Raw genomic sequence first — 26,276 nt, forward strand, 5'->3', positions numbered from 1 at the left:
TTTTGGTTTTGTGTGAAAGTTTAATATTCTTAAGTCATAGTGACATCAGTATAAAGAATTCTTGGCAAAGGTTTTGTCTTTTTAAACACAAGGTCAAAGAGTACAATCAAAGGAAGCTCTACCATCACCTTGATAGGACACAGGGTTGTTTAAAGTGCAATTTAATATCAAATTTAAGACATCCATTTCTCTTCCTGCAGCTGTTACTTATGCTTTCAACAGCACTGGTACTACTCCACTGTGAAACCAGGTTCTGCTTGAGTGCCAGATCTCCGTGGCTGAGTGTTCTTGGTTGGTATTTTCATTGCAGTAAAACTGTAAGAGCCAGAGGCAAGTCAGTGAGATTGAGATGGCTCGTGAGATCATCATGGGAAGAATGAATCATCTGCCTTGGAAATATAAATGTTTATGATCACTGCTTCTATTCTGCACATATATCCTTGAGACACACAACTTTTACAAGGGTGTTGGTATTTATATAATTCCATAAATTTAGACAGTGCATTACAAACACAATATGCAGTTGTAGTTATAAATAGCAGAGCAGCAGGATAGAATTTTCAACTAGCTCTTGTTTCCTACACTCCACAAATGAGATGTGTGGCACAAGTTAAGGAACTAAAGGAAAGAAAATAAAGCTATTAGGCAATAAAAATACCCCATGTGAGTCGCCCTATTTCAGGAGGTGAAATGGAAGGCTAGATTTCTACCAAAGAAAAAGAAAATAAGCCAGTCCCTGAGAGTTAATGGCAACATTTAACCATGACTAAAAGACAAAGAGCAGGTTCTGAAGTGGAGGTTTTGAGAACAGATTATTTTTCTGGTGTGTTTTCCATGTCAATGTGACAAACTAACACCTGCCCCTAATAAGAAGCAATCTGACAAACAAATGCACAATATAATCAAAAGACTAAATTTGTTTCTAAATCTTGGCTGATGCTTCTTTTTTACTGCTCACAACACTATGGATGTATGCACAAACCCACGAAGAAAACCAATCGCTGGGCGCTGTAGGAGCATTGTAACAATGTATCAAGGACTTCTTCCAGAAGGCCAACCAATAAATTCCCAATGTATATGCAAAACGTAACCAGTAACTCTTGGTAAGCTTTCTAACCTTTGATAATGATATTGAGGGTTTGCTTCAGGAGTTAATTTGTCAGGCAATAACTGTAACAGAAGTTAAAGCTCAGTACTGGGTACCTGAGCTCAACCAGCAACCCAGCACTGATGCAAGCAGTTACAGTATCTCTCTTTTTTTTTTTAATAAATAAAACCTTCACCCTCATTTCCATTTCTCTGCTCAATTAACAACTTAATTCAGGGAGGAAGAGGCTCCTGGTGGAAGCAGTACTTTTTGAGACAGGTCAGTTATAGCTTCCATATTTTACACTGTCTATGTTATATTTATATTGGATATATCTTGTAAAACCTGAAGTGAAACAATGTGTGGACTGAATTACCATTTTGAAACTACACTGAAATACTTCTGGACGCTCAAGATACTCCACACACACCGGACCATGACTTCACATGAAGAAAATCCATCCTACTTGGCTCTGGGGATGGACTCACACACGTTTCACAAGAAGGTAAGAGACTCAAACTCTGAAGCTCTAGAGCAGGGATCTGCATCTACTCTAGGGAAGGTCATACTCTGTGCCACTGCTGCCTTTGTGCCATGTGGATATGGAATTACTCAACACGTTTTCCAAGGAAATGGCCACCTAGGGCAGAACAGATTAGGAAAGTGGTTTTAACAGCTCTCAGTATGTACTTTAAGGATTTTTTGTTACACTGATGTCTTTCAAAAAGCATCAGTTGAGTAGAAAATGTGAGCCTTTACTGTCCATAAGAGACGTCCTCTATGGAGCCCCTTCACACGGAATTGATGGGGTTTCCCACGTGTCCTCATCTGCCAACTGAGCCATCTGTGAAGTCTGATCCACAGGTTCCTTCTCACCCTGGGCTATTAATAATGCATCTTCTTGTCCTCCTTCTAACTGAAGGTCAGAGCTACAAGAACAACTAGATTCATCAGGTTTTTCCATAGAAGGCTCTGCTGCAGGTGTAGGGGACTGTTCAGTTTCTGCTTCAGCCTGTGGTTCTGTTTTAAGATGAAGTCCAAACATGTTATTTCTGATGAGGTATCGAACACACTGCAAAATCACATTCCTCTCGTGCCGGATGTCCTGGGCCAGTAACTGGAAATTAAAAAAAAGAGAAGATGACGCACATTTCCCTCTATTGCTCTGTAGCTGATACACGCATAGCAACATATATTGATCTACTCAGTGATTTCCAACATCTTTCAAGTTAAACAGTTGGGTCCCTCACACAGGTCCTGGACACATGGGGCTGGAGACTGCCATACCAGAGATTGATGTTCTCAAATCACAGACTGTGATACCAGGCCATGCATTCCAGTACATCAGTGTAGCAGGTCTGTTATCACTTTTCACACTTTCTAAGTTATACCATATCTGCAATTTCGTATCCCATGCATTTTTAATTTAAACCCCTTATGAGTAAAAGATAAATACAAGGAAAGGGCATCTTTCATCAGGTACCAGACCATAGATTTAAACAGCAGTAACTGGTCTGGGCTATAATACATACACCAACCTAATTCTAGTAGCTTAATCAATGTGCTAGAGGCCTTCCTCATTGACTTCAACCTCATTAAGGTTCACTTTGATAGTAGGAAAAAGAAACCTATCAGCCAGAGAGCCAAATGAACCTTTTTCAATGTGAATGTCAGCAGAACTAGTAGTATGAACAAACAAAATCTGAGCCAAGAGGCTAAATTTGTAACTACCTGATCAGTTGCAGTAGAGCTGTATTACACACTGCAGGAGATTTGGCTAAGCTTGGCTAGTAATGTCACCAAGAAGCTTTTTTTTTGTTGTTACAAGTTTAAACAGTGGTTTAACCAGCCACTTTTAAGCCTGAGTATTTTTACTTAGATCAGTTGCTAAGAGGTGTTACAAGCAGCTGACATCTAAAATGAGCCTTCAGGAATCTTCCACATGAACTAGGAGATGTACTTCAGGGCAAACAAGGGACAGAGTGACATTCTCTTTGTGTGACTGGGAGAAACTGGTGAATTCCCAAATGGCCGCATTAGGGCCCAGCAGGGCAGCAGAAATTACCCTATCAAAGACTGTATCTTTGTAGTTGATTTTTTAATGCAGGGATGGGTATCAGTGGAGTGACAGTACACAAGCTTTTGATTTTGTCAGCACAGAGAATGACTAAATACACATTAGTGTTTGCATGTCCACAATAAACACGTTTTTGTAGTGCCCAAGCTCACTGCCAAATGACTGCTAAGAGATACCTGCAGCTATTCTCCTACCTCACTCTTGGTTTTTTTTAAAGCATCATTGATACAACAACCTTTTTTTTGCATTCTAAAGCACTTTTTGGATCCATTTTGTAAAATTTCAACCTCACTCCCTCTCAAGGTTTTTGCACACTAACCATTTTTAATGACAGTGGAAGCCTACCAACAAACCGCAGGCCCTCCTCTGTGATTCACAGCCACAGCACACATTCTTTAAAAACAACTCTGAGCAATTTGAAAAAGTAAAAAACCTCACTAAAATGCAATTTTAGTGGAAATGGACTACACTGGCAAGCTTCAACTCAGGTTTCCTATGTACTGCCAGCTTCTCTCAGTATGTGGGACTTCATCTGACTTTCTTCCAGAGTCGTCACTGCTTTGATCACCAAAAACTTTGAAGAGCAAGTGAGAAAGGCAACTGCATGCTTAGGGAGCTACACAAGGGACAAACACTTCCTTTTCAGTCACTAGAAACGTTAATTCTTGGCAGCAATGGTACTCTGTGCTAAAAAGACTACCAAAGGATTTCTCCCACATCAGCAGCTTGGGTTGTACCTTATCAGGTATCTCTTGCTGAAACATCCTGTGCTATTTCAGAGCTCTGATGTCAGTGACACCCTGCCTTCTCCTGTCTTTTGCCCACTGCAAGTTCTTCCTTGATGGAGGACCTTTATGCCATTTATAGAATCACAAGAGTAGTACTGCTTTTGAGTAATAAATACAATAAAAAGCTCCAAGGTTTTGTCAGAGCTTTCTAAAGAAAGACACCAAGCTTTGTGGCCAAATGGGTTGCTCTGCACTGCTACTGGGAATATCTTGGACTCACCCCAACAAACCTCCTTCTACCCTTCTGAGACACCAACCTGCTGCTCTTCAGGGTGCTGTCCCTTCCTCAGATTGATCAAAACATGCCCAGAGAAGAAACCCTGCTACAAACAGGTTGCAGCTAAACACCACTCTGTATTTTAAGCCACCAACACACTTCCCAACTAGATTTCTTTGCATGTGCAAGAAGTACTGTATGGTCTTCCAGCAGAGGAAGGTGGCTGAACAGCAAAGCTGGGAGCAAAAAGATCAGATCATGGCTGCTGGGATTACATGCAAACCAAACCTACTGGATACTGCTACAAGGAAGGGAAGAGAAGAGAGAGGAACAAAGGGTTTGTCCCTTGTGCAGCTCATTTCAGACACATGATTCATTGTCATCTCTTGCTTACCAAAGTGGATTGTTACCTGAATGCATACCAGGGTATTTCTATTTGTCTATTAAAGCATCTTCACCTCCTCCAAGTGAAACGCTCCCTTTACTACTCTTAAGCCAGGCCCTGTGCTAACAGACTGCTCTAACTTCCCGCAGGGAAGAGGAGAAACATTCACAAACAGTTCTACTCTTGCACAGGAGGCATTATTTTAGCCTCTTACCATTTCCAGCAGAGTTGGACGGCGCTTGGGAAGGCGAGGTAATGTTTTCCTGCCCCGCTTATCAGGCCCTCTGGGGGAACGTGCGTTTGAATTCGAGCTCCTTAACGCCGTGCCTGCGCACTCTGGGCGGCTCTGATTTGGTTTCCGACTCTGAGGAGCAGGAGTAGTTTGAGGCGTATTTCTGAGCACAGCCTGGTTTCTCTCAGCTTTTGTTGCAGTCTTGACAGGGATTTCTTAAAGAAAAAGAACACACTTTCATCTCAAACTTAAAAGCCTCTTCAACACACTCATATCCCCATGCACTGGCAGTTCGTTAGTACTATTCTTGCTCACACAACCTGATGTGAAGATATTCAAGGTTTCCTTGGAGGAAGGGAGGGTTTTGTTTGGCTTGGGTTTTCTTTTTAAATACAAAGAATAATCTCTAAATATTCACAGAAAGGAAAACAAGGTATTTCGATTCTACAGCACAAAAAGAAAAATAAAAGGAATAACACCTGATTGAGATTTGCAAACCTCTGCCTTCTTATCACTTAAGAAGTACCGTGCTTCATGGTACTTATATTATAGATTGCTGCAAATTTGGCTGCTGAGAAAATCATGATACAGTTAGGGCAGAGGATGCCCAAGTTCAATCACTGTCTGTTAGATGCTCTGTAACTTTGGGTAGGCCACCCAGGGCAAGTAGGGCTTAGTAAATATTCGCAAAAACAAGCAGCAGCAGCAATCCCTCACCATCCACTGATGCATACACTCAGAGAAGCACAAAATACAAGTAACAGAGAGTTCAAGTCCTATTGGAACACCCAGCAGCCTTCTATGGAAAAAGCCCTTAAGGATGTGGAAATTAGTTCATGGAGTGACAATAACAGCTTTTTCCTGGCACTATTCAAACATGATTTGAAGCAAGACTGGAAACAGGTTCCTTATTTTCCCCCAACTAGGGGAGAAAAGACTTGGGAAATTTGACAACACACAACTTAATCAAAGACATTTTATGCCTCCTCTCTCTACCCAGGACGTGCTACTGAGAAAAGAACAGCAAAAAAAGCCACAGTCCTGCTTGCAGTCCCTGTCACTGCAGTGTGACACAGGGTAGAAGGGGAGAGGAGAAGGGCAGAAGTTGTTTCCACACACCTTCGGGCTCACTGTCGGATGCGCTGCCATAGTTGACCGACAGCGAGCTAAGGGCAGAGGTGACCTGCCTGGGGACAACTGTTGCTCCCAGCCTTCCATCCTCCTCAGCTGCCTCATCCTTGTCAGAATCTGCAGGGAAAGAAAAGGCAAGAGGGATTTTTCCCAACAATCCTGCCAACAGCCAGCCTGGCTGCCAAATCCTCATCTCAGCACCACACACACCTGGGCACCATTGCACAATGGTGCCATGGACTGACAGAAAACCCCCCAAAAAGTTTTCTGAAGCTCAGCAGAAAGGTGAGCTTTCTGCTTCCTCCTCTGCATACCAAATAGAATTACAAGTCTTGTAATTGAGTGTAGGTAAAGAGAGAGAGAGGATTTCATAATACGTTTTGAAGTCTTGCTGGATTTAGTTCTGAGATGGAGGAGAAGGATTTAGAAGCCAATCAGGGGAAATTAAAAAAAAAAAAAAAGAATCAAAAAGATGCACCTATTCAATAAAATCATAGATTTGGGATGTATATTTTTTTTTAATTCTACTTAGTTATATTGTGTTTGTTATTATTTGTTCTGGCTGTCTTTCTCAATTGTATAAAAAGCTGCAACTAGCTTTAATATTGTTTAATTAAGGGCGACCACATTCCTTTTCCACCTACTATAAGAGAGGTCACTAGCTGTACTTTGGCATAATTCGACCTTTTATCATCAAGTAAAACACAAATGCTGCAGGGAAATATAGAGATATTTAAGCATACTTAAGTTTCCCAACACACAAAGATTAATGGAGTAAACAAATTGCATAGGGATGCTGAGTTCTTGTTCTCACTAATTGAAGATTATGTTTTCAAGAGGAAAAACTCAGCATCAGACATCTTTCCAGGGAATCTATTCTACCCTTGTTGCTAAAAAAAGCCAGAGTATAAGTCAGCTTACATGCCATATTCTAGGAGTACTGCTGACTATATTATAAATAGTTAGATCTGAAGAATTTATATTGCTGCCAGCATGAGGAAACAAGACGTGCTCACAAAAAAAAAACCCAACAAAAAACCAAACCCAGAAAAACTAAGCAGGAATACTTCAAAGAACACACACATATGGAGAATATCAAGAGTAATAATACAGCAAAGAACAGAATTAAAAGTAAAACACTGACATTTTAAGTAATTCACTTAACTCATACAAGGAAATCCATTTGTTTTCACTTTCTAAGTACTGTTGCTTTCAAAACCACAAAGGGATATTTAACAGTCTTTAAAAATTATTTGGCTGTTCAAGTATCTCATCTTCTTCTGGTTTTATAAGTATTTTCTTATCTCTTTTATGTTAATTTAGCAACCTACGTTGGTGCTGCATGGCCTTTAGACTACTGTACAATATTTACATCCGAACATGTAACGCTGCACGAAACTTCATGTCAGACTTCCAAAATGGTGACTAGCAGGCACAAAGTCTCAGCATCTAAACTTAAAGCAACCATTTAAAATAAAACTTCGCCAAGTTCCTTCATCTTACCGACATCGCCATTTGCCAGAAGACCAAGAGGGTCCACGTCTTTCTCATATGCTTGGCCTGCCAAAGCATTTTGTTTTTCATGTTCCTTTTCACATGTGCTGTTTTCTGGTCCATTGGCTTCATTTTGAGTTTTAGGTCCATGACAATCGCCACCATTTTTCCTAAATTTCTTCCAGAATGGACGCCATTGTCTTCTCCTGTGTCTTCGTTGATGCCCAAGAGCTTCTCCATTTTCTGGAGGTTTCCACATCCCCTTCATTTTGCTGGAGAATAGAAACAGAAAGCTTATACAGATGATAAGCTATGAGAATAAAAACAACTGATGTAACCAAATGGCTCAGGCCCTTGTTTAAGGTTCAGCAACACAGAATGATGCCAGGACTTACACCAGCTCAGCTAACATGAGGTGACAGACCATAAAATCAGTCACACCTCATCTCAGGCAGGGCAATGGGACAAAGCAGGAACTGAATGAACAGTTTAAAGCTCATGACTTCCAGTTTTTAGTTTTCAACAAGGCCAAGGTTACATGGGCTAAGAAAGCTCCTCGATAACCGGCAGTGTGAGGACAGGGCGTTCTCATTTGAGATAACAAAGTCAACAAATCTTCACTTAAGCATTAAAGCCATTCAAAACAGAGGCAACATGAAGTTATAAGGAAAGCATCTACTATAAACATTCTTTCACTGCTGAAGTCTCTTTTTTCCAGTTACAGCTCTGAGAAGCATCTTGCTGCACCAAATCCATTCAGCCATCTGACACCATCAGCTGCAATGACTACCTACTCCCGCCTCCAACCAACATGCCATTCATCTTTCCCATTCCAAGGAAAAGGAATAAAAGAAATGTCCATCAGAATAATGCATTTTTCAGGACCTGAAACAAAAGAACAAGTCCTGAAATATAGGAAGAGCACAGCATGCTGGTTCCACTTATCTTTCACAGCTCCATTATCTTCCAGGTTTGTCCTATAAACACATGTTATAGGAAGATACCTGGAAAGCTTAAACTCTGGTTGAATTCTATAGATATAAGAATCAATGTGACCAAGAGAGAAAAGCAAATATAGAAGGGACAGCTGAAGCTTTCTGAAAATATTTATTTCCAAGCAACAGAAACTTAATTCAGGAAAACAGGACTGTAACTAATCATCAGTACATTACAACAGCAAAAATTACACAAGATCTCCTGTCCTGAATGAGCCCTATGGTTTGTTCTGATCAGCCCTCCCTGCCTCAGTCTCACCTCCAGCACAGCTGAGGTCCTATTATCCCTCATGTGGGATGCTGTGTTCATGTCTGGCATTGCTAAAATCATGCAGTAAGGTTAATATTTTGTGACAAAGGACTTCTTTTGTTTGTCTTCATTCTGAGGTCTAAACAAGTCATTTAGTAACCCATTCTTCTTGAGTTACAAGAATCAGTGTATAACTACACTTCATTCACCTCTCCCACCTATGCAATCTTTCTAGGTCTCCATCACACAGCCCTTTCAAGCCACCCACTACTTTGTTCAGAAATGTTCCTGTTACCAGCATTCCTCTCTTCCATGCTTTTCCGGCTTTATCAAGTCCTCCTTTAGAAGAGAACAAGGCCAGTCATAGCACACAAAATTACTTTATATCACAGCAAAACATATTTAATTTCATTCTCCAGTCACTTCACGACAGTGTCTAACACTGATTGCTCATCCCTGATGGCATCACCCACCACAGTGTTCCTGTGGTACAAGTGGCAAGCCACTGCCTTCCTGTGCATCAGTCCCTCACCCACAAAAGGCTAATATTATCTCCTATGATTCAACTCCCAACTAGAGAGAAAACTGCATTTCTGAATTTGTCCAACCACACTCTAAATTCAGCATGTTGTACAACCTAGAAGATATTGAGCAAATACGGGGTTAATTAAAGCTGTTATCCTTGACCAAGGGTTAAAACCAACCTTCTAAATTCTCTGGGGCCTCAAACACCCAGCAAGAAACCTCAAGGTCAAAAACATGTCCCAGCAAACACCAGCCTGGTATCTGCCTTCTGCCATTCCCTTGTGGAAGACATCCTGCCCTTCACTCTCCATGCAGAGGGCATGGAGAGCTGTGCACTGTTACTCAGGTGTTGTGAGACACCAGACAGGCTTCCAAAGTGGTCCTTCTGCATCTCTGATCTCACACACAGGGATGCTGAGACTTAGGAGTTGCAAAGCACTTCAGACAACCACAAATGAAAAGCACCATGGAAGTGTTAAGCATCTAATCCTTTCTAAATCTTCCTTAGCCATTTGCTTTAATAGTACAGCTTGCAGGGAACAAGCTGTATTCTACTTTTTCCTCACACATCAGTAAATTTGCCAGATAAGCACCAATTGCAGAATCTTTACTGCTGATATACAAAGCAGAAATGACAGATTATGGACAGCTCACCAAGTGTAGAGTGCTAAGGGGAGGGAGGGAGGGAAGAAAAAGAAGAGATTTCTAGAATGAACTAGAATAAAAAGTTGTTACATAGAAGTGACGAACCTGCAATTTTGAGGGCTTTTTTCCCCAAACACTTTTCCAGATACAAACCTCCTAACAAATGTAACAGCATGGAATTGCTGATGGACATTTAAGGCTACTTGATGCATCTGACTCACAGCTACAAAAGTTAGTAAATAAAACCACAGTTTGTTACTGTGACAAAGAAATGTCATAATATATATGTTATATATACAACATATATGTTTGCAGCCTGAGTTTCAATGCCCAGGTTTGGTTCCTTGGGTGTAAAGCACTCCTGCAACTTTATATCATTTAAAGGAAGTTTTACTTCAGTCTTCTATAAATCTTTCCTTTCAGGCATGAAAGGCAACTGGTTTGAGTGGGGGCAGGAAAGTGCTGGATCTTCTGAAGAACATGCTGCAACAAGGTAATTTGCACTGTCCACATTTAATAAATTACACTAACTTCTTATTCTGCACTAACTCAACCATTTTTCCATGGTGCAAGTTAGCAAGTTTTGTTTTGTTTGCTGTCATCCCCTACACAAAAAGCTAGGCAAACCCCAGCTGCACTTCCATGTGGCAGAAAATGGCATTTAGCAAGAGCCCCTTAGGACTGAGTCTGCTCCTGCCTTCCAGCTCAGTCAATCCAGTTTAATCAAATGATATTTTAGGAGTGTGTTTTAACAACTTTTTTTAAAAACCAATCTTCCCACAGGTCCTAAAGCAGAGCTAATGAAGTTAGCTGGTTCCACCTAACAATGAAATTGAGAGAGAACCATGCTGGAAAATAATTTATAAGGCAGTGAACAGATAAAAATCCAAGACGAGTAAGCACTAGCTCAGAACAACGGTAGCAGATAGATTTAACTTTATTTTCATATGGTTTTCGTTATAACTTAAGTAGTGCTGCTTCTTTTTACTGCTTTCCATCATCTTTATCTTCTTCCCCTCTTCACTTGACTACTGATTTATCATCAGAAAGAAGAGAGAGTAAGAACAAAATCTCTGTTGGCCATTTTCAGATAATAAAGGATTAAATAATGTGGAATCATTCTGTTGCATGACTTTTGCCCCCATTACTACTTCTTCAGAGACCAAGGCTATGCTGATTTAATGAATGGCCACTAGAAAGTGGTATTCTCAGACAAGCCAGAGTACCAGATTTTTCATGTACTTATTGTTTCGTTTAACTGAAGTGTACTTTGGAGCACTATGAAGTAAACAAAAGAATATTACATCAGCATTTTGTCAAATGGCCTGTCCTCTCTTAAAGGGCAGCCAGATTCTGCATACAGTGGAAGCAGCAAGTGCTAGGAGACCACAGTTAGAAAGCATACATTTGAATTCAGTGGGAGGAAAGCAACAAGCTTGCTTCAAAACACTTACCCAAACTGCTGGGTAGTCAGCACTTCTCCCCTTTCCTCCTTCTGTGTCTGCATTTCCTTCTTCCTTTCAATGTTTGCCAAAGTAGGAAAATTTCTAGAAGAAAAAAAAATAGTTTCACTGGCTCTTAAAGGATTCACTGTACTTTCTCAATTCCCCCTTTACCAAATCAGCTTTCTCTATAAGCATCACAGATTTTTTAAATTCAATGAAGTTCAACAGACTCTTTCTTTCTTAAAAAAGCATTAGTGAGGAAAAGAAACCTGAGTGCATTTAGGCTTACATATCCAGAAGCAATGAACAAAACAAAACAAAAATTAAAAATATCCCATTAGCATTCTTAGATCTACCAAACCACCAAGCAAGGTACAGACAAATAGTTTGGTTATAGTCATGGACCCTCTCTTTGCCCCAACACATAACAGCATGATTTAGTCCTCCTACATTATTTCTATGGAGCTTCAATTGGATTATTTGAATGACATGCCTTTAGCAAACTAACTGCTGAGTTCTTCTAAACTTAAAAAAAAAAGGCTATATGAACAGCTTCTGGGTGCACAAGGTTCCTTTAACGTGACAAGGAAAAGCACACAAGTTCCTTCTTGAGCAATATTTAGCATTGTGCTTGCACACTGACCTCAACTTCACCAGAATTACTGCCCCTTTTTAATTCCAGGTTCAAGAAAAATTGCCAGACCATGCAGATGAAAAGAAATCTCCTGTTACAACCATCTCCCAACCCATCCCATCTCTTCCATTCCCCACCTCCCTTAACATCCTTCCCTCCAGACAAATGTCTCGCTGGTTCTAACACGCAGAGCCTGGGCAGCAGGCTTTTTACCATCAAAGCCCAAAAATGGCTGCACTACTTGCTCTGCAAACATTAGTTAACTAAATGCCAGGGCTTTGAGATAAAAGTGGTAAATGAGAAACACATGCACATGCTCCCCCAGCTTCTGTATAGAAACACAAAGAATAAATATTTGATGTCTATTAAAATGGAGTAAAGAGAAACATAGAACAGCTTCTCACTAAAAATAGCTATCAAAAAGACATGGATCTTTCTTTAAATATTTAATCTTATCACATGCATTCCCCCCATACTACAGCATGAATGCTAAGTGTCACATTGAATCAAGACAGCGTCAACCATGTACCAAGGGAAAAAGAGAAGATTTTTCTACAAGACAAACCTAAACACACTACAGAACTAGTCCTCTTTAAGAGGATTTGAACATGAGCTGTCAACATTTATTTTCTTTGGATTTCTCCCAGAAATCTGCCATACAGCTCAAGTGAGCACAGGGATGTGATGTTTTACCTCTGCTCCTCCCTGTTAGTTAGATTTGTTCATCCATGTTACAACACTCCCAGCACACAGCAAATGTGCAATGAACTCTTTAATCTCAAAAGCTTTGCATTGACAAAGACCCCTGTGCACCACAGTTTTAGGAGAAGGTGCTTTCCTTCAAACACAAAGGCTCCCAGGAGGAAGCAAGCCATAAAACAAGTAGCTATGCTCAAAACATCCCCAAGCTTACAGTAGAGATTGCAGGGGGGGGGAGGGTGTTTTAAATATAAGGGAAGACCCCAAATACTAGAGCAAAGGAGTCTTCAAATGCTCCAGCACTTATGCTGATTAAGGACATATTCAGACACGCTCTCTCAACACGATTTGAGACATGACTGCCTCCCACTTTCATTCCTGTGAGTTACCACTCCCTCCACGAGCCACCGTAATGGACTGCACCAAGGCTTTCAGTTCCATTTAACTGCCAAGACTGACAGATTTCTCCTCAACCAGCCTTCCAGCTGACACAGGCAGTAACTGACAGCTGGCGAGAGCTCAAGTCACAAGTCCCAGTATGCCTGCAGAAGCACATCTGAAGGCATCTGTAGTGGCTGTGTTTATCTTTTCCATCTCTTCTCAAATGTTAAATGGCATTTTACTCACTGCCTTTACCTCACGCCTTTACTGACTGAGCCTCTCCACATAAAAGGCCATATGCTTAAATCCCAAGAGCTGACTTGGGTTTGCACCCTTCTAAGATGGCAAGCCCTCCACCTCTCCTAAGAAAATGATGTTCCTAAAATGCTACCTACAAACACCACTGAAGTAGAAGCACCCCAGCACTTATGCCTTGCAAACAACTTGTCAGAGCTTGAACACAAAGAGCTTCATCCATCCCCACAGGGCTTTACAAATCTAAGGAACTTATTGTAAAAGGGAGAGTTAAACCAGGATGTGGTGGTCTGGCACAGCAGACTTCATGAAGCCAGTACAGCCTGAGAAGGCAGCCCTCTTTCATAGCAGCTGCAGCTCCCAACAGTACACACTTCTACAATCCAAAACCTTTCAAAATAAATTGATAGCATCAGAAAACTGATTTTCAGGTTAAGATGAGTATATTAAATATATCCCAACTAAGTGAGACATGCAGGTAAAGGATACCCTAAAGCTTCTAGAGACAGGGAACAGTGACACTGAGCCTAATCAATAACATATGTGTCTTAGGGAATAGATTTTTTTTTTTGATAAATGAACACACTGGCCAGAGCCATGCATTTTTTTATAGGCCAGCATACTCTATCTTGCTCTCATAAACATTAGAGTAAAGCGGTTCTTAGTAAGCAGTGAAGAAACAGAGCTTTGCTAACATCTAACAGAAAAGAGACCTGTTTCTGTAGCAGTTTATACAACGAATTCCTGAGTCAAGGGCTACACAAGTTCATCATTTTATTAGGAACAGCACTGTGAGTAAAATGCCTCAAAAATTTCTTGAGCTCTTCTTAATTGCATATGCACAGCCAACAGCAAAGGAGACATGGATAGCCCAAAGGGAATAAAAATGACCCAACAGCGCTGATAAAATCTTGGCTTAACTTTCCCACATCTAATTTAACCATATGTTAGCTGAGGCAGTTTCATTGCTGATCTATTCCAGCAGATCAGAGTAAATTTTATTGCATCTATGTTTACCTTGATCTGTTGACACATCCCTTCTACTTTGCTTTGTCTCCTCTACTTTCACCAAGTAACAAGAAATTATTTTCCATATTACATACTTCACTACTATGAACACAACACCAGGGAGGATTCCAAACTACTTTAGGATTATCATTATGCAACTAGAAAACCACAAATTAATTAGAAGTGGTGTGATTAACAGTACTGAACTTCAAGCACAAAGCACATGCTCAGCCTGTGAGATGTACTGCAAGGAAATACAACAGACAATTCCTATCTGAACAAACCAATGCCAAGAAAATAAAGAAAGTGGGGCAGAAATGGGAGAATTTACAAGCAACACAGAAGCTCAAGAAAATCCCTCAATGTTATATTAGGAGCTAAGCAAAAGTAAATTCAATGATTCGCTTTAACACTAAAACAGCCTTGCCACATTCTTGCTAATAACCATTGCTCAAGAAATGTTGGTGAGAAACAGATGGGCTGGCAGGACCCAGATCTCACTTGTGGAGTAGGGAAGACAGCAATACCTCATTCTGACACATTAAGGAAATGCATTGCAGATAATTCTCTTTAAGCTCATGTTAAAGAAAAAATATGCTGAAGACAGCACATTTCTCAACACTTGGAAGGGACAGGACAAATCAAAACAAGAAAAGTTGATGTCAGACTTCACAACCATCTGTCTGCAAAACACAGGGAAACCCTGAGATCCCATGGAACTTCATCTCTATTGCTCTTTACTTAATTAGACTTCTTGGCTCAGCAGGTTCAACAGGAAAACAGCATTCCAATCCAGCATGCCTCATCCAGAGATAGTCCTTACCAGCTCTCCTCCTCCTCCTTCCTCTATGAGAGTAAGGCTACACTTTAAACACAAGCTCTTTCTTGAAGATTTTAAGCAGGATACACAATTGAGCAGCTAATTAAGAAGAAAAATCTCAACTCTGCAAGTAATTATTTATAACGGCTGAAAGAACAAGCAAGACAGGATGCAGCATGGAAGCATACATATTAAATCATGGCAACCTAATTAGGAACAAACTATTAATGACCTAAAAAGATTCATTCTTAGCTCTGATTGGAGCTTCTAGAATGAAAAAGGTTTTTTCCTGTCACTGTAAACCAAAACTGCTTAATAGCTCAGACTCCCTCTGGTGTCCCTCTTTTCTGTACAATGCAGTGTTTACTGTGAGTCAACAACAGACCTTCAGTACTAAAGTGATGCTTTGCTGGTGACCCAATTAATGCTGCACAAAAGTTCCAGCTGGCTTTCTCTCTCTGCCTGCCTCCCATGCCACCCCCACTTTTTTTTTAATTAAAGAAAGAAGGATGCTCATAGAGCTTCCTCGCTGTACAAAGAGTAACAAAAGCCACCCAGGTAGTCATTCTACACCCATCCATCATGGGCTGAATACGATGCCCAAGAAGGCTTGAAGTACCAAGATAACGCACTACTCCATCTAGTGGCCTCGGCTCAGACAGTCCTAATCCCATTCCACCTTTTCTGGTTGGTGCCTGTGACCACACGACTTTATGTCCCCTGATGTTACTGTGCTGCAGGGAGCAAAGGCTTTCAGCAATGCTGTATTGCAGCCAAATCACATTCACCTTTAAAACCAACATCAGATCCTTCAGAAGCTCAGCAAAACCATCCCAGGCAGAGCATCACCCTCACAATTAAGTGTCGATAAAGGCTGCTGTGATTTGCAGCACCCACTCCTCACACAAACAATATCCATAATTTTATGTTCAATTCCCACCTCCCTAATGCTCTAGTAGAGCACATACTGACATATACACCTTAAACATCATTTCAACACTTAAACCTCAGCCTCAGCTGCTGGACAGGAACTCTCCTGAACACTTCCCAAAACAGAGAAGTGTATGAAAAGTTGAAAACGAGTAGTAAAGCCTCTCTCAGAGACTGCATACGAGTATGGATCTTCTTCCTTGGAGTTACCATTAGAGAATTAGGTCACCAAAAACAACCACAACAGCAATATGGAGACTGAAAGCAAATAAAAACCAAGCCCTCAAGCATCTTTTGAATAAAAGGAAACCTTGGAAGGAGAACTGATATAGCACCAAAACTTGCCTATCTAACACCAAACTTATATTTGCAGAGATCACAACCAATTTCTGTCCAGTTAATGATGGAATTTTAAAAAAGGGAGAAAATAATCTCTTGTTTCTTGATCAAAAAAGCTGTTCTTTTTTTTTTTAAGAACCTATGGATTATTTTCATTTGTAAAAAATGAACAGCAGGTGCAACAGTTGACTGCTGTGATGTGCTGACGTAGTGGTAAGATTTCCTTTTGCCTTTCAGAAATTTGCAGAAAAAGCTGAAACCATGTCCCAAGAAAAATTAAAGCCTCCAAGAATGAAATTACATGGGGAGAAATTTTGCTTCTCCATATAGGAAAACAAAATGGATGGAAGGCAATTAAAAAATTCTACAATAAATTCCATTATTTTTTATTTTTCAACAAAAACAGTGCAAAGTTGTATTAAGGGAAGTGAAGTTCAAAGCCAGAACACATTAACATTGTCTTCTGACATGGATGCAAGGTGGATACATCAGTAGGATTCCATCAGACCACTGGGTTTTATTTTCACTAAAAAAAACCCATGTGACTAGTACACTGTCCTAGCTCATCACCACTGATCTCAAAATTAAATTTATATCACTTCCTATTCTGCATACAGGACTCTTGCTCGTGGAAACAAAACTCTTGCACTGATCACTTGCAAGACTATATTCTAAATTATCAATAGAAGTGAGGAAAGCCTGCAGCATCTTTCTCCTGCTGGGAAAGCGTGGATTTTAACCCATTGAACTCTGAAGCTAAAAAAAACAAATCTGGGAGATAAATACTTCAATCCTGGTCAAGATAAAAGCTACACCCTGTTATATCACAGGATAAGAAAAAGTGAGAAATACTGCTTATAGGAGAATTTTACCTTGCACCCTGCATACAACGTAAGTTAGACTACTCGAGAACAGTATCATTCACAGTTTTTGTTCTCTTTCATTAGAAAAACATCAAGCAATACAGAAAGCCCTTAAAAATTAGGAAAACTCCCTGGCGTGGTCCACTGGGACAACTTAGCTGAGGAAGTGTGCACACAGTATTACAGTTGTAGTCAGTAGTTCCACATCTTTAAGCCATTAAAAACCACCACACAAACACTTCTGACCTAAAATGTGATCCATAGTGAGGCTAAAAGGAATGAGATATTCACCTAGCCTGGGATACCACATCAAGCATCTGGGAAAGCTGCTTCCTTCTCAGCTGATACCTTGCCTTCTATTATAATCTTTTAAGTTATTATAATCTCTGCAGCTCACACTCTCCTGGCTCATGCATCCTGACACAGATCACTGCTGCAGGAATTTTCCAGGGTCAACGTAACAGCAGAAACAGCAAGTTATGTGCTGCTCCTGCCCTTCAGCTGTCATCTCCTGCTCACATAGGGAAAATACAGCAAAACAAATCCACAGGCCACAAGTCTTACCTTTTTCTTTCTTCTCTCCATCTAGCAATCTCTTCTGGACTATCTAATTTTATTCTTTTAGCACCAGGTGCATGTGCCTAAGGAAAAAGTATTTTACAGGTGCTTAAAAGGGGAAGGAAAAAACCCACAAATTAAAAAAGAAAACATCATTATGTCAGGCATAGTGGTATCACACTGTTTGCACCTCCAAAACTGGTGTGAGTGTACACAGAGATGATAAAATGAATCCATTAAGAAAAGCCCGTAGTATTTAACAAATTTTCATCCACAATATTGTCTTGAAACACATATTCCTCAGAGAGGATACATTTTCTTTCCAAATGAATGAAGGGAAACCACTGAAGAATGAGAAAAGGGGCTATGGTAAAGATGGCACAGACTCCTATTTTGGGCTCAGAGGGTTACCTACATTCTTCCAGTGTATCTGAACGATCTTCTCATGGGCACTGAAAGTGCAACCTTCTTCTGAGCACTGCAAGATAAGAGGGAGAACTTAAAACACACCAATTTACACAAATTATAAACAAGCTTTTGAGCACACTTCAAATAAACTCAGTGCCAGTTGCATGTACAGTTTGTTGCACAGGCTGTGTAAGTAACCCTGTTTGCCAACAAAGGTGATTGTAAAAACAGCAAAGAAAGAAAATGTACTTTTAAATTTCATCTGGTTTTAGAACAACCAGTGTAGGCAATATATCTGATAACTGAAGAGAAAGTGAAGTTTACCTAAAATAAAAATTTGCAAGACTCTTCAATTTCCAATTTTGATACTTGCAAATTTTGGTACTTACAAATTTTGGTAATTTTCAATAAAGGAAATTTTTTAAATGTTTCCACACACAAAAACTGCACATGCTATAGGGGTATCAATGAATTAATTCCTGTGACTTAGTAATACTTCACAAGAAAAGCAGTTTAAAAGGCTTCAGTAATAAAACCAAAAATACAGCTGAAGCCTCTCCAACATACAGCATTCTTACCCCACTAATGCTTGACAAAGCTCTGGAATCTTATTCCTATGTCTACTGTTCAAAGAGTGACTACAGCTGTTTGTCAGGCACAAAGGAAAAAATCAAAGTGTGAATAAAAGAAGCCAAACTCATTAACCTGCTTATGCTGTGAAATGTGTTCATCATACTTCTCCTGATTTTTATAGCCACGGTCACAGGTATCACAGTAATGAGAGAAAACTGGCTCTTTTTTCTTTTTGGTCTGAAAAAAAAAAAAAAAGAAGAAATCTCAGGATTGCAGTTACAAGATATTCCTGTATTTAGTTGGTCATGAAACACTATTATTATTTTTGTTAATAAAGCAGTTACATGTTTCAAAGGTTTGAAAGACAAGCTAACATAATACAGAAGTTAAGTTCCCATTACTTATCTTCTAAACAAAGCGCCCTGCACCCAGCTCTTCCCACTACCACGTTTCAATCAATTATTGCTTCTGCAAACACACCAGTTGGCTGGCACAGACTTCCAGAGGGCTGTGAGATTTAGGCTAAAGCCTCATGTTCTTCTCTACCAAGACAGACCATGACTGTTCTCCCATGAAGGCACAAGTTCAGAGGGCAGCACAGACCCTGCCTTCTCCCGCTACACACATCAGTGCCATCTGGCTGGCTGCTCTTGACCTTGTAACAAGGGCACTACTTGAGGCAGTTGAGCATCACCAGAGCAAGGTGACATAAACCTGTGTAACAATTTGGTTGACATGTATCTTTCAAGAGTTACAGACTGTCACACGTTTGCTCTCTTCTAAGGGCAAGCAGGTCAGACAGGAGAATGGGATCTCTTATAGTGCCTTGGGACAAGTCACATCAGACTGACACCACCACATAATGGTTTGGGTGGGAAGGGACCTTCCAAGATCATCTGGTTCCAACCCCCCACCATGGGCAGGGACAGTCTATGACTAGATGAGATCAGGCTGCTCAAAGCCCCATTCAATCTGGCCTTCTACACTTCCAGGGACAGGCCAGTCAAAGCTTCTCTGGGCAATGTGTGCCAGTATGTCATCCTCTTCATAATAAAAAGTCTTCCTTATGTCAAATCTACATCTACTCTGCTTCAGTTTAAAACCATTACTCCTTTCTCTACCACTACAGGCTGTACTATGAAGTCTGTTCCCATCTTTCTCCTAAGTTCCCTTAAAGTACTGAAACGATGATGTAGGGCTCTACCTAGAGCCTTCTCTTCCCCAGGCTGAACAACCCCATCTCTCTCAGCCTTCACAGGAGAGGTGCTCCACCCCCTAATCATTTTCATGGCCTTTCCTTGGCCAACACGTACATGTCCCTCTTGCGCTGGGGACCCCACTCCGTACCTTTGGCTTGTTATTTTCTTCTGGGCAATGTTTACTAAACGCAGGCGCTTGCTTGCCCTGCCGTTTCTGGGAGAAATTACCATTTCCACCTTCAGAACAGAGCAAAAAAAAAGATGAGCCATTCACAGATACACAGATACATCCCCCCCTCCCACCTCGGTGGGCAACAGAGAAGGATCTGGGGAAGAAATAAGAGATGGCTGCATGCCCAAAGTGCTTGGAGGAGAGTCCTGCAGCCCCAAGGGTGCAGGACAGCCCCGGGCCCCTTGCCTGCGTGGGATGGGATGGGATGGGATGAGAAGGGAAGGAACCCACGGGCCCAAGGGACGGCTCCTGCCCTGCCCCTGCCCCTCACCAGCGTGCGGGCCCCGCGCTCCGTAGGCCGGCGGGAACCAGGCGCCCGGCGAGCTGTAGCCATGAGGGGGAAGGAAGCTCTCGGGCTGCGGGTAGCTCTGAGCCGGCGGGTAGCCCTCGGCGGGCTGCGAGAAGTTCTGGCCAGGCTGGGCATAGCTCTCGGCGGGAGGGGTGCTCTGGGCGGGATCCGAGTAGCTCTCTGCGGGCGGGTAGCTGTCGGCGGGTTGCGAGTAGGACTCGGCGGGCTGGGAGTAGCTCTTGGCCTGCGAGTAGGTGTCGGCGGACGCGTAGGGGCTGTCGGGCGGCGGGTAGCGGCCGGGCGGCGGGTAGGGCACGGGGGCAGCCCAGAAGCTCGCGTCCCAGGAGGGCGGCGGGCAGAAGAAGGGTGGGGGGATGCCCGGCGGAGGCAGCCCCGGCGGGGGCGGCGGGTACCAGGCGAAGGGGTTCATGTCGGACCCGGAGAGGCCGCCCGGCTGTGCAGACCCCGCTGCGCGATGCTCCCGCACCACCACGTGGGGCCCTCCGGCGGCGGCGGCTGAACGCGTCACGTCCGGGCTGAGGAAGGCGAACCCTCCCTCCCTCGTTCCCGCCGGGCGCGGCGTCATCCGGGAGCGCCGCAGGGGCGGGACCAGGGGAGCGGAGCGGGACAGGGAGGGCGGCCGGGCTGCTCCCCGAGCCGGCCCCGCCATGGCCCGCCAGCTGATCGGCCCCGCGCTGCCGCCCGGCTTCCCGCGCCGCGCCGAGGCCGAGCCGGGCGAGGACTTCAGCCAGGGTGAGAGCACAGGGACGCGGTGGGAGAGCGGGGCCCTGCGGCCCTTGTGCCGCGGCGTGGGGTGCTCCGTGGGGGCACAGCGGGGTCTGCAGCCGGTGTTCCATAGCGGGAGGTGCTCTGCGAGGGGGGCAGAGCGGCTCTGCAGCCCGTGTTCCAGGGAGCGGGATGCTCCGTGGGTGGGATTGCGGGGCTCCCCAGCGCGGGGTGTACACCGCCAGTGCGGCGCCTGGATGGAGCTAAACTCACCGGGACGGTCATGACAGTCACTTTTTCAGGGGGAAAAAAAAAACCAAAAAAACCCAAAAAACAAGCGCCGTATGCGATGGAATGCTACCGATATGAAACGCTCTAAAATTAGTTTTAGAAAAATACTGCTTTCCGTCACTTACTTTCGTCCCGCTCTAGTCTCCCGTGCTCTTTGAAGCCTGTGCTCTTCAGCAGCTCCAAGTGTGAACTTAGCGGGTAGGAAAGGAGGAGGCCGGGCCTGTGCAGCGGGCTTTCCTTTGCCAAGCCAAACCACTTCGTCAGCTGTGGTTTTCCAGGCACAGTACCTCAGGACGTGGAGCAGACTGCCGGTCAGTGGGGCTGTGGTGCCTTTCCTGCCGGGGTCTGTCCTGTCGAGAGCTGTCACATCAGAGGCGGGATCCCACCGAGACCAGCTGACTGCCAGGCTGGCTCTTCTGCCGTGGAGCTCAGTTTCCCCACTGAAATTCTTGCATGTCCTCTGTCAGTAATACCTCTGGAAGCAGCACTTTGAGCGTTTGCACTCCTTGCTTTTAATCCAGATTCAAGGCACTAGTTCATATATTCAGTTTCTAGCAGTGTGCAACTGACCGTTCGATTACTCCAAAGGAAGCAGTTTTGATGGGAAAGGTTTGTTGTACTTGTCTGCACTCTAATTTTTTAATCCAGAAGAGGGAGCAGTAGGAAGAGGGACAAAGCTGCTGCATCAGCTGACACCATGGCAACATCAAGCTCTGTGTCTGGATCTCTGATTTATGGAGAAGCCCTGGCTGCATGAGCTGGTGCTGCCTTTCCTGGCCATATCTGTGTTAATGCCTTATTCATCAACACACTGAGCATGCTGCAAGTATTTGTATCGTGTATGAACAAAACAACTTAAACTTGTCCTTAGACCATGGGTTTGTGACATTGGGTGTTTCAGCAGTGTCTAGTTCAGCTGAGTTTGTCCCCTCTTTGTCCCTGTGTAGATCAGTTCCATGGTATTGCAGTTGCTCTGGCAACTGATCCAAGATCTGCTTGGAAATTCCTGTGTGAAGTGGGTGAAGGAATTTATTTACCTTTGCAAACAAACAAAAACCCCAAACTCCAGCTACTGGCAGGTTGTTTGTTTTTATAATTTTCACAAACTTTTTCTGACTTTGACTTACAGCAGCATAGTGTCCCTGCTCACCCCATGAGGCAGACTGCTGCAGTGCAGAGGAAGAAAGGAGACAAGTACTTTGGCATAACACACTTTGCTGTACAGAACTGCAGCTCCATCTGGAGCCCTGCACCTGGAGTGACAAAAATCACACGGTGTGCCTGCCACCAGCACCTTCTGTGCTGCAACACTTGCTGGGTCTTGAGTCAAATGGGCCTAGAATTTGTTCTGTAACAACTTCTCCTATGTGTTCTAACTATTTTAAGAAATGCTTCACCTTTGAAAGCTGAGCAGCTTTTCCAATATTTTTCCTGTCACAGTAGTCTCACTGATACTTGAGCTGCTCATTGCTTTTCTTGAAGAGCACTTGTTTTTTTCAGTCTACTTTCATAGTTTCTGTCTCCCAACAGCAAGAAAGTAGGACTTTGAGCAGTCTGTGGCAGAGAAGACTCTCAGGCACAAGAGAAGGCTCTCAGACAGACACAAGAAATAGGAGAGTGACTATGTATGATTATGATCAGATTTATTGCTAACACATTCCTTCTGGAGACAATCCACCTGGGAGCTGTCTGCAGCCCTGGGAGACTACTTGGCCCAGCATCCAGCAGCATTTTTACCCTTGTGCAGGTTGATGAGCACCACAGTCAGTAGCAAAGATCTCAGCCCCCCTGAGCCCCATTCTGCCACCCCTCTGGATACAAGCATCCAGACACTTTGTCCCATGATACCCACTGGTGTTCTTACCATGGGACAAACCACATTGCCTGTGCTGTCAGAGAGGTTGTTAATAATACTTTTGTGACCCTTAATCAGGAGCAGGGTGGAAGCAAATGGTAGCTGGACAGACCCCAAAGCTCATCCCTAGTAAATCCTTTACCTTCTCCATTGTCCAGCCCATGAGATGCACTTATTTGCTGATTCTTCACTTCACGATGGTGCTTTGAAGCTGGACTAACTGTGCTCCTGCTGGGAGAATTGTACTTCCTTTGGCCCATTTGTCCCTGCCTCTGGGCTGTCCTTGTACCAGCAGGAAAGATGCTAGGGAATGGCTAAAAATAGCCAGAGGCACAGAAGGGAGCTTGGTCTGTTTCAGCATTGAGGCCACACATGGATGTGTTGATATGTCTGAGTTGATGTACCATTGTGCTGGAGCTGAAAGGCCTTGTCTGTCCTTGAGAGCTTCCCAGTACATGTCTGATGGTGTGGTAGTTTGCTCAGAGTCCCCAAATACAGCAGAAATAACCCTAACAAAACAAAAAGTAGCTTTTAATTTGGTTTATGAATTGAATTGACTAATTTTCAGGCAGATAGTCACCAGAGCCAGCTCATTAGTGGGATGGGTCACTTCTAGTAGTTGTGAAACATTCACTTCAGTCTCACTTGGTCCTGTTTCACTCCTCACTATCCCAAACATTTTCTTCACATACATTTTTATCCCATTGCTCTGTTCTGAATTGTTCTGAGCTCTGGTTACTTTATTTTTCTGTTGCTCTGCCATTGCTACATCCATTTATCCTCCTCACCTCATTAGGTTTAGTTTCCTAACTCTTTGAGCTCTCCTCTGCTCCTCCTTTCGTCTGTATTTTTCCACTTTTCCGTGGCTTTTGGTGAATTTTACAAACTTCTGATTAGATCTTGGCCTCCCTCCTCACCCTTTTCTTTCTTTGCTCACAGAATTTATGCTTAGCAATTTGCTTTCCTACCTTTCTGCTCTTTCTTGTGGCTCCCCAAACCATCCTGATCCATAGCTGTATATTTGCCTGTGCTGATTGTTAGTCTCAGTCAGTACCATGATCATATTAATTTTTAATCCCAAGTCTCTTTCCCCTCCATTTCTTTTCACCATGTCAAATGACTTTTTCTTCCTCAGGCTTTAAATGCCATTTTCCCTTCATTAGTCAGTCTCAGTCTCTGTTTAATTTCTGCTTGTCCTGCTTAGGCTGCAGTTCCACTAACAAATAGTTCTTTCAGGGGAGTGCTGTGTTTTGCAGTGTTATTTTTATGCTTTTTAAGCTCCCTGATCCAGCTTATTGCATAGCCCATGCAAAGTTTTGCCAACATAACAGAGAGGAATTGGGATAAAAGTATTGGTGTTAGCCCTGGTGTTGAACAACATGCCAGTGGGACCACTGTCCTTCCTTAAACAGTTTTGGTTTTACTAGATCTGTGCAGCTCACAAAGCTACTCCTAATTTCTCTCTTCCTCTCTAGTATCAGACTCATCAAATTGTATCTGCATTTGTTCCTTCCACTCCAAGTCTTTTCTTTTGCATTTAGAGCAAATGAAGTCTGCTTGCATGATGTCAGGGCACCAGGTGGCTGCAGAAAGCAGTTTTGCAGGTTTTTGTTTGGGCTTTAAGTGCTTTTATTCAAGTGGTGCTTTTCATACCAGAAGAGGAGACTTATTGATAGCAGTTTTTATTCCTGCTTATCATTTATCTGTTTGTTTCTTTCATCTTGAACTTATTTTACCTTTATAGGCTAGGGTGTTGTGTTTGGTTTTTTCAGGGTGTAAGAAGTGGTTTGTTGGTTGGTTTTTTTTTCCTTCCTAGTGCTGAAATGGATTTGTATGTCCCAGGCAAAGTCTTTTCGATTAAACAGGAAATAAAGAAGTGCATCCAGTGCCTGGGTGCTTTGTAACTAGTCTTGTGCTAAACATGATTAAAAGCTTTGTGAAGCTCACTCGAAGGACTTGATTTCTGCCTAGCCTTTGTCAGCTAACAATGGAACCATCATATGCATTAGGTTGTATTTTGTACTAGCAAAAAGTTGTAGTTCTTCAACTGCAGATCTAATTTCCTGGTACCATTTATCATTTCATCTGACCCTTGACTGTTCATAAAGGGAACAATGTCTTTTCCTCACCAAAGCACCTCTCTGTCCTGCCAGTCTTGTACTCAGTGCTTGAGATATTAAGAGGGGGAATGGTGTCTGTGTCTCAGGATGCTAAATCATCAGTAGAATCAAATCTCCATTACCTGGGAACGTGGGCTGTTTGCACTGTGTTTGTGTAAATGGTGCCTTGCCCTGGATTGGGAAGGCCTCTTACCTGGGAACCATTGCTGGTTTTTGCTTGCTCCAGTTGACTCCTTGTTGATTGAGCCTGTGACGGTATCTGTGTTAGGGGTCTTCTTTGGAGGGCATTTGCTGTTTGAGTCAATGGCTATGCTGCTTCTGGACGCACTGCACATGGTGCTGTAGCCAAATAAATCTCTAAAAATCAGTGTCTGCTGGTGGGCACAGTGCCAGAAGCAGCTCAGACCCGTTAGCAGTGTTAGTGTCTGAATTGTAATTCTGCTGAGATATTACCCCAGAGCATGAAGGTTTTACTGGAGCATGAGAGCTCCATCCACTGCCCTGGCCTTCTGACAGCAACAATTCTTTGAATTCATTTTCTGAATGCCTAAATCATCCCTTTTTCAGCAGAGTACTTAAATCTGTCCATGCTCTTCACATTTTGCTGAACTGGTAATAACTTTAATCATTAAACCATTCCCAAAGCAGGCTGGCAATTAATTTAATACTTTATGATCACAAATGCTCCCATTTAATAATTTATGGTCTCCCGCGCTGTGTATGTACAGATGATGTGTTTCTTCACTAGTAAGCTTCAAATGCTTTAATAAAAGTGTTTCTTTAAAATATACTGGTTTATGCCACATCCATTGTACATTAGTTGTT

General features: G+C 42.6%; 2 protein-coding genes across 2 annotated transcripts in view; one reads left to right on the forward strand and one right to left on the reverse strand.

Annotated features, from left to right (window-relative positions):
* NUFIP1 (nuclear FMR1 interacting protein 1) lies at positions 1-21,082 on the reverse strand. The gene is made up of 10 exons (XM_064714518.1): positions 20,442-21,082; positions 20,087-20,175; positions 18,872-18,976; positions 18,174-18,236; positions 17,765-17,841; positions 11,281-11,373; positions 7,421-7,683; positions 5,906-6,034; positions 4,769-5,001; positions 1-2,204 (listed from the first exon to the last, which is right to left on the reverse strand). Exons 1-10 carry the CDS (start codon positions 21,043-21,045, stop codon positions 1,866-1,868), a joined length of 1,995 nt encoding a protein of 664 aa, XP_064570588.1. The 5' UTR covers positions 21,046-21,082; the 3' UTR covers positions 1-1,865.
* The window catches only part of GPALPP1 (GPALPP motifs containing 1), a 17,474-nt gene continuing 12,241 nt past the window's right edge, over positions 21,044-26,276 (forward strand). Inside the window, exon 1 of the mRNA XM_064714528.1 lies at positions 21,044-21,212. Within this exon, the coding sequence (XP_064570598.1) occupies positions 21,128-21,212 (85 nt within the window). The 5' untranslated portion in view covers positions 21,044-21,127. The remainder of the gene's footprint in view (positions 21,213-26,276) is intronic.

The sequence above is a fragment of the Zonotrichia leucophrys genome, chromosome 1 (genome assembly GCF_028769735.1).
Source record: "Zonotrichia leucophrys gambelii isolate GWCS_2022_RI chromosome 1, RI_Zleu_2.0, whole genome shotgun sequence".
NCBI classification, from domain to species: domain Eukaryota; kingdom Metazoa; phylum Chordata; class Aves; order Passeriformes; family Passerellidae; genus Zonotrichia; species Zonotrichia leucophrys.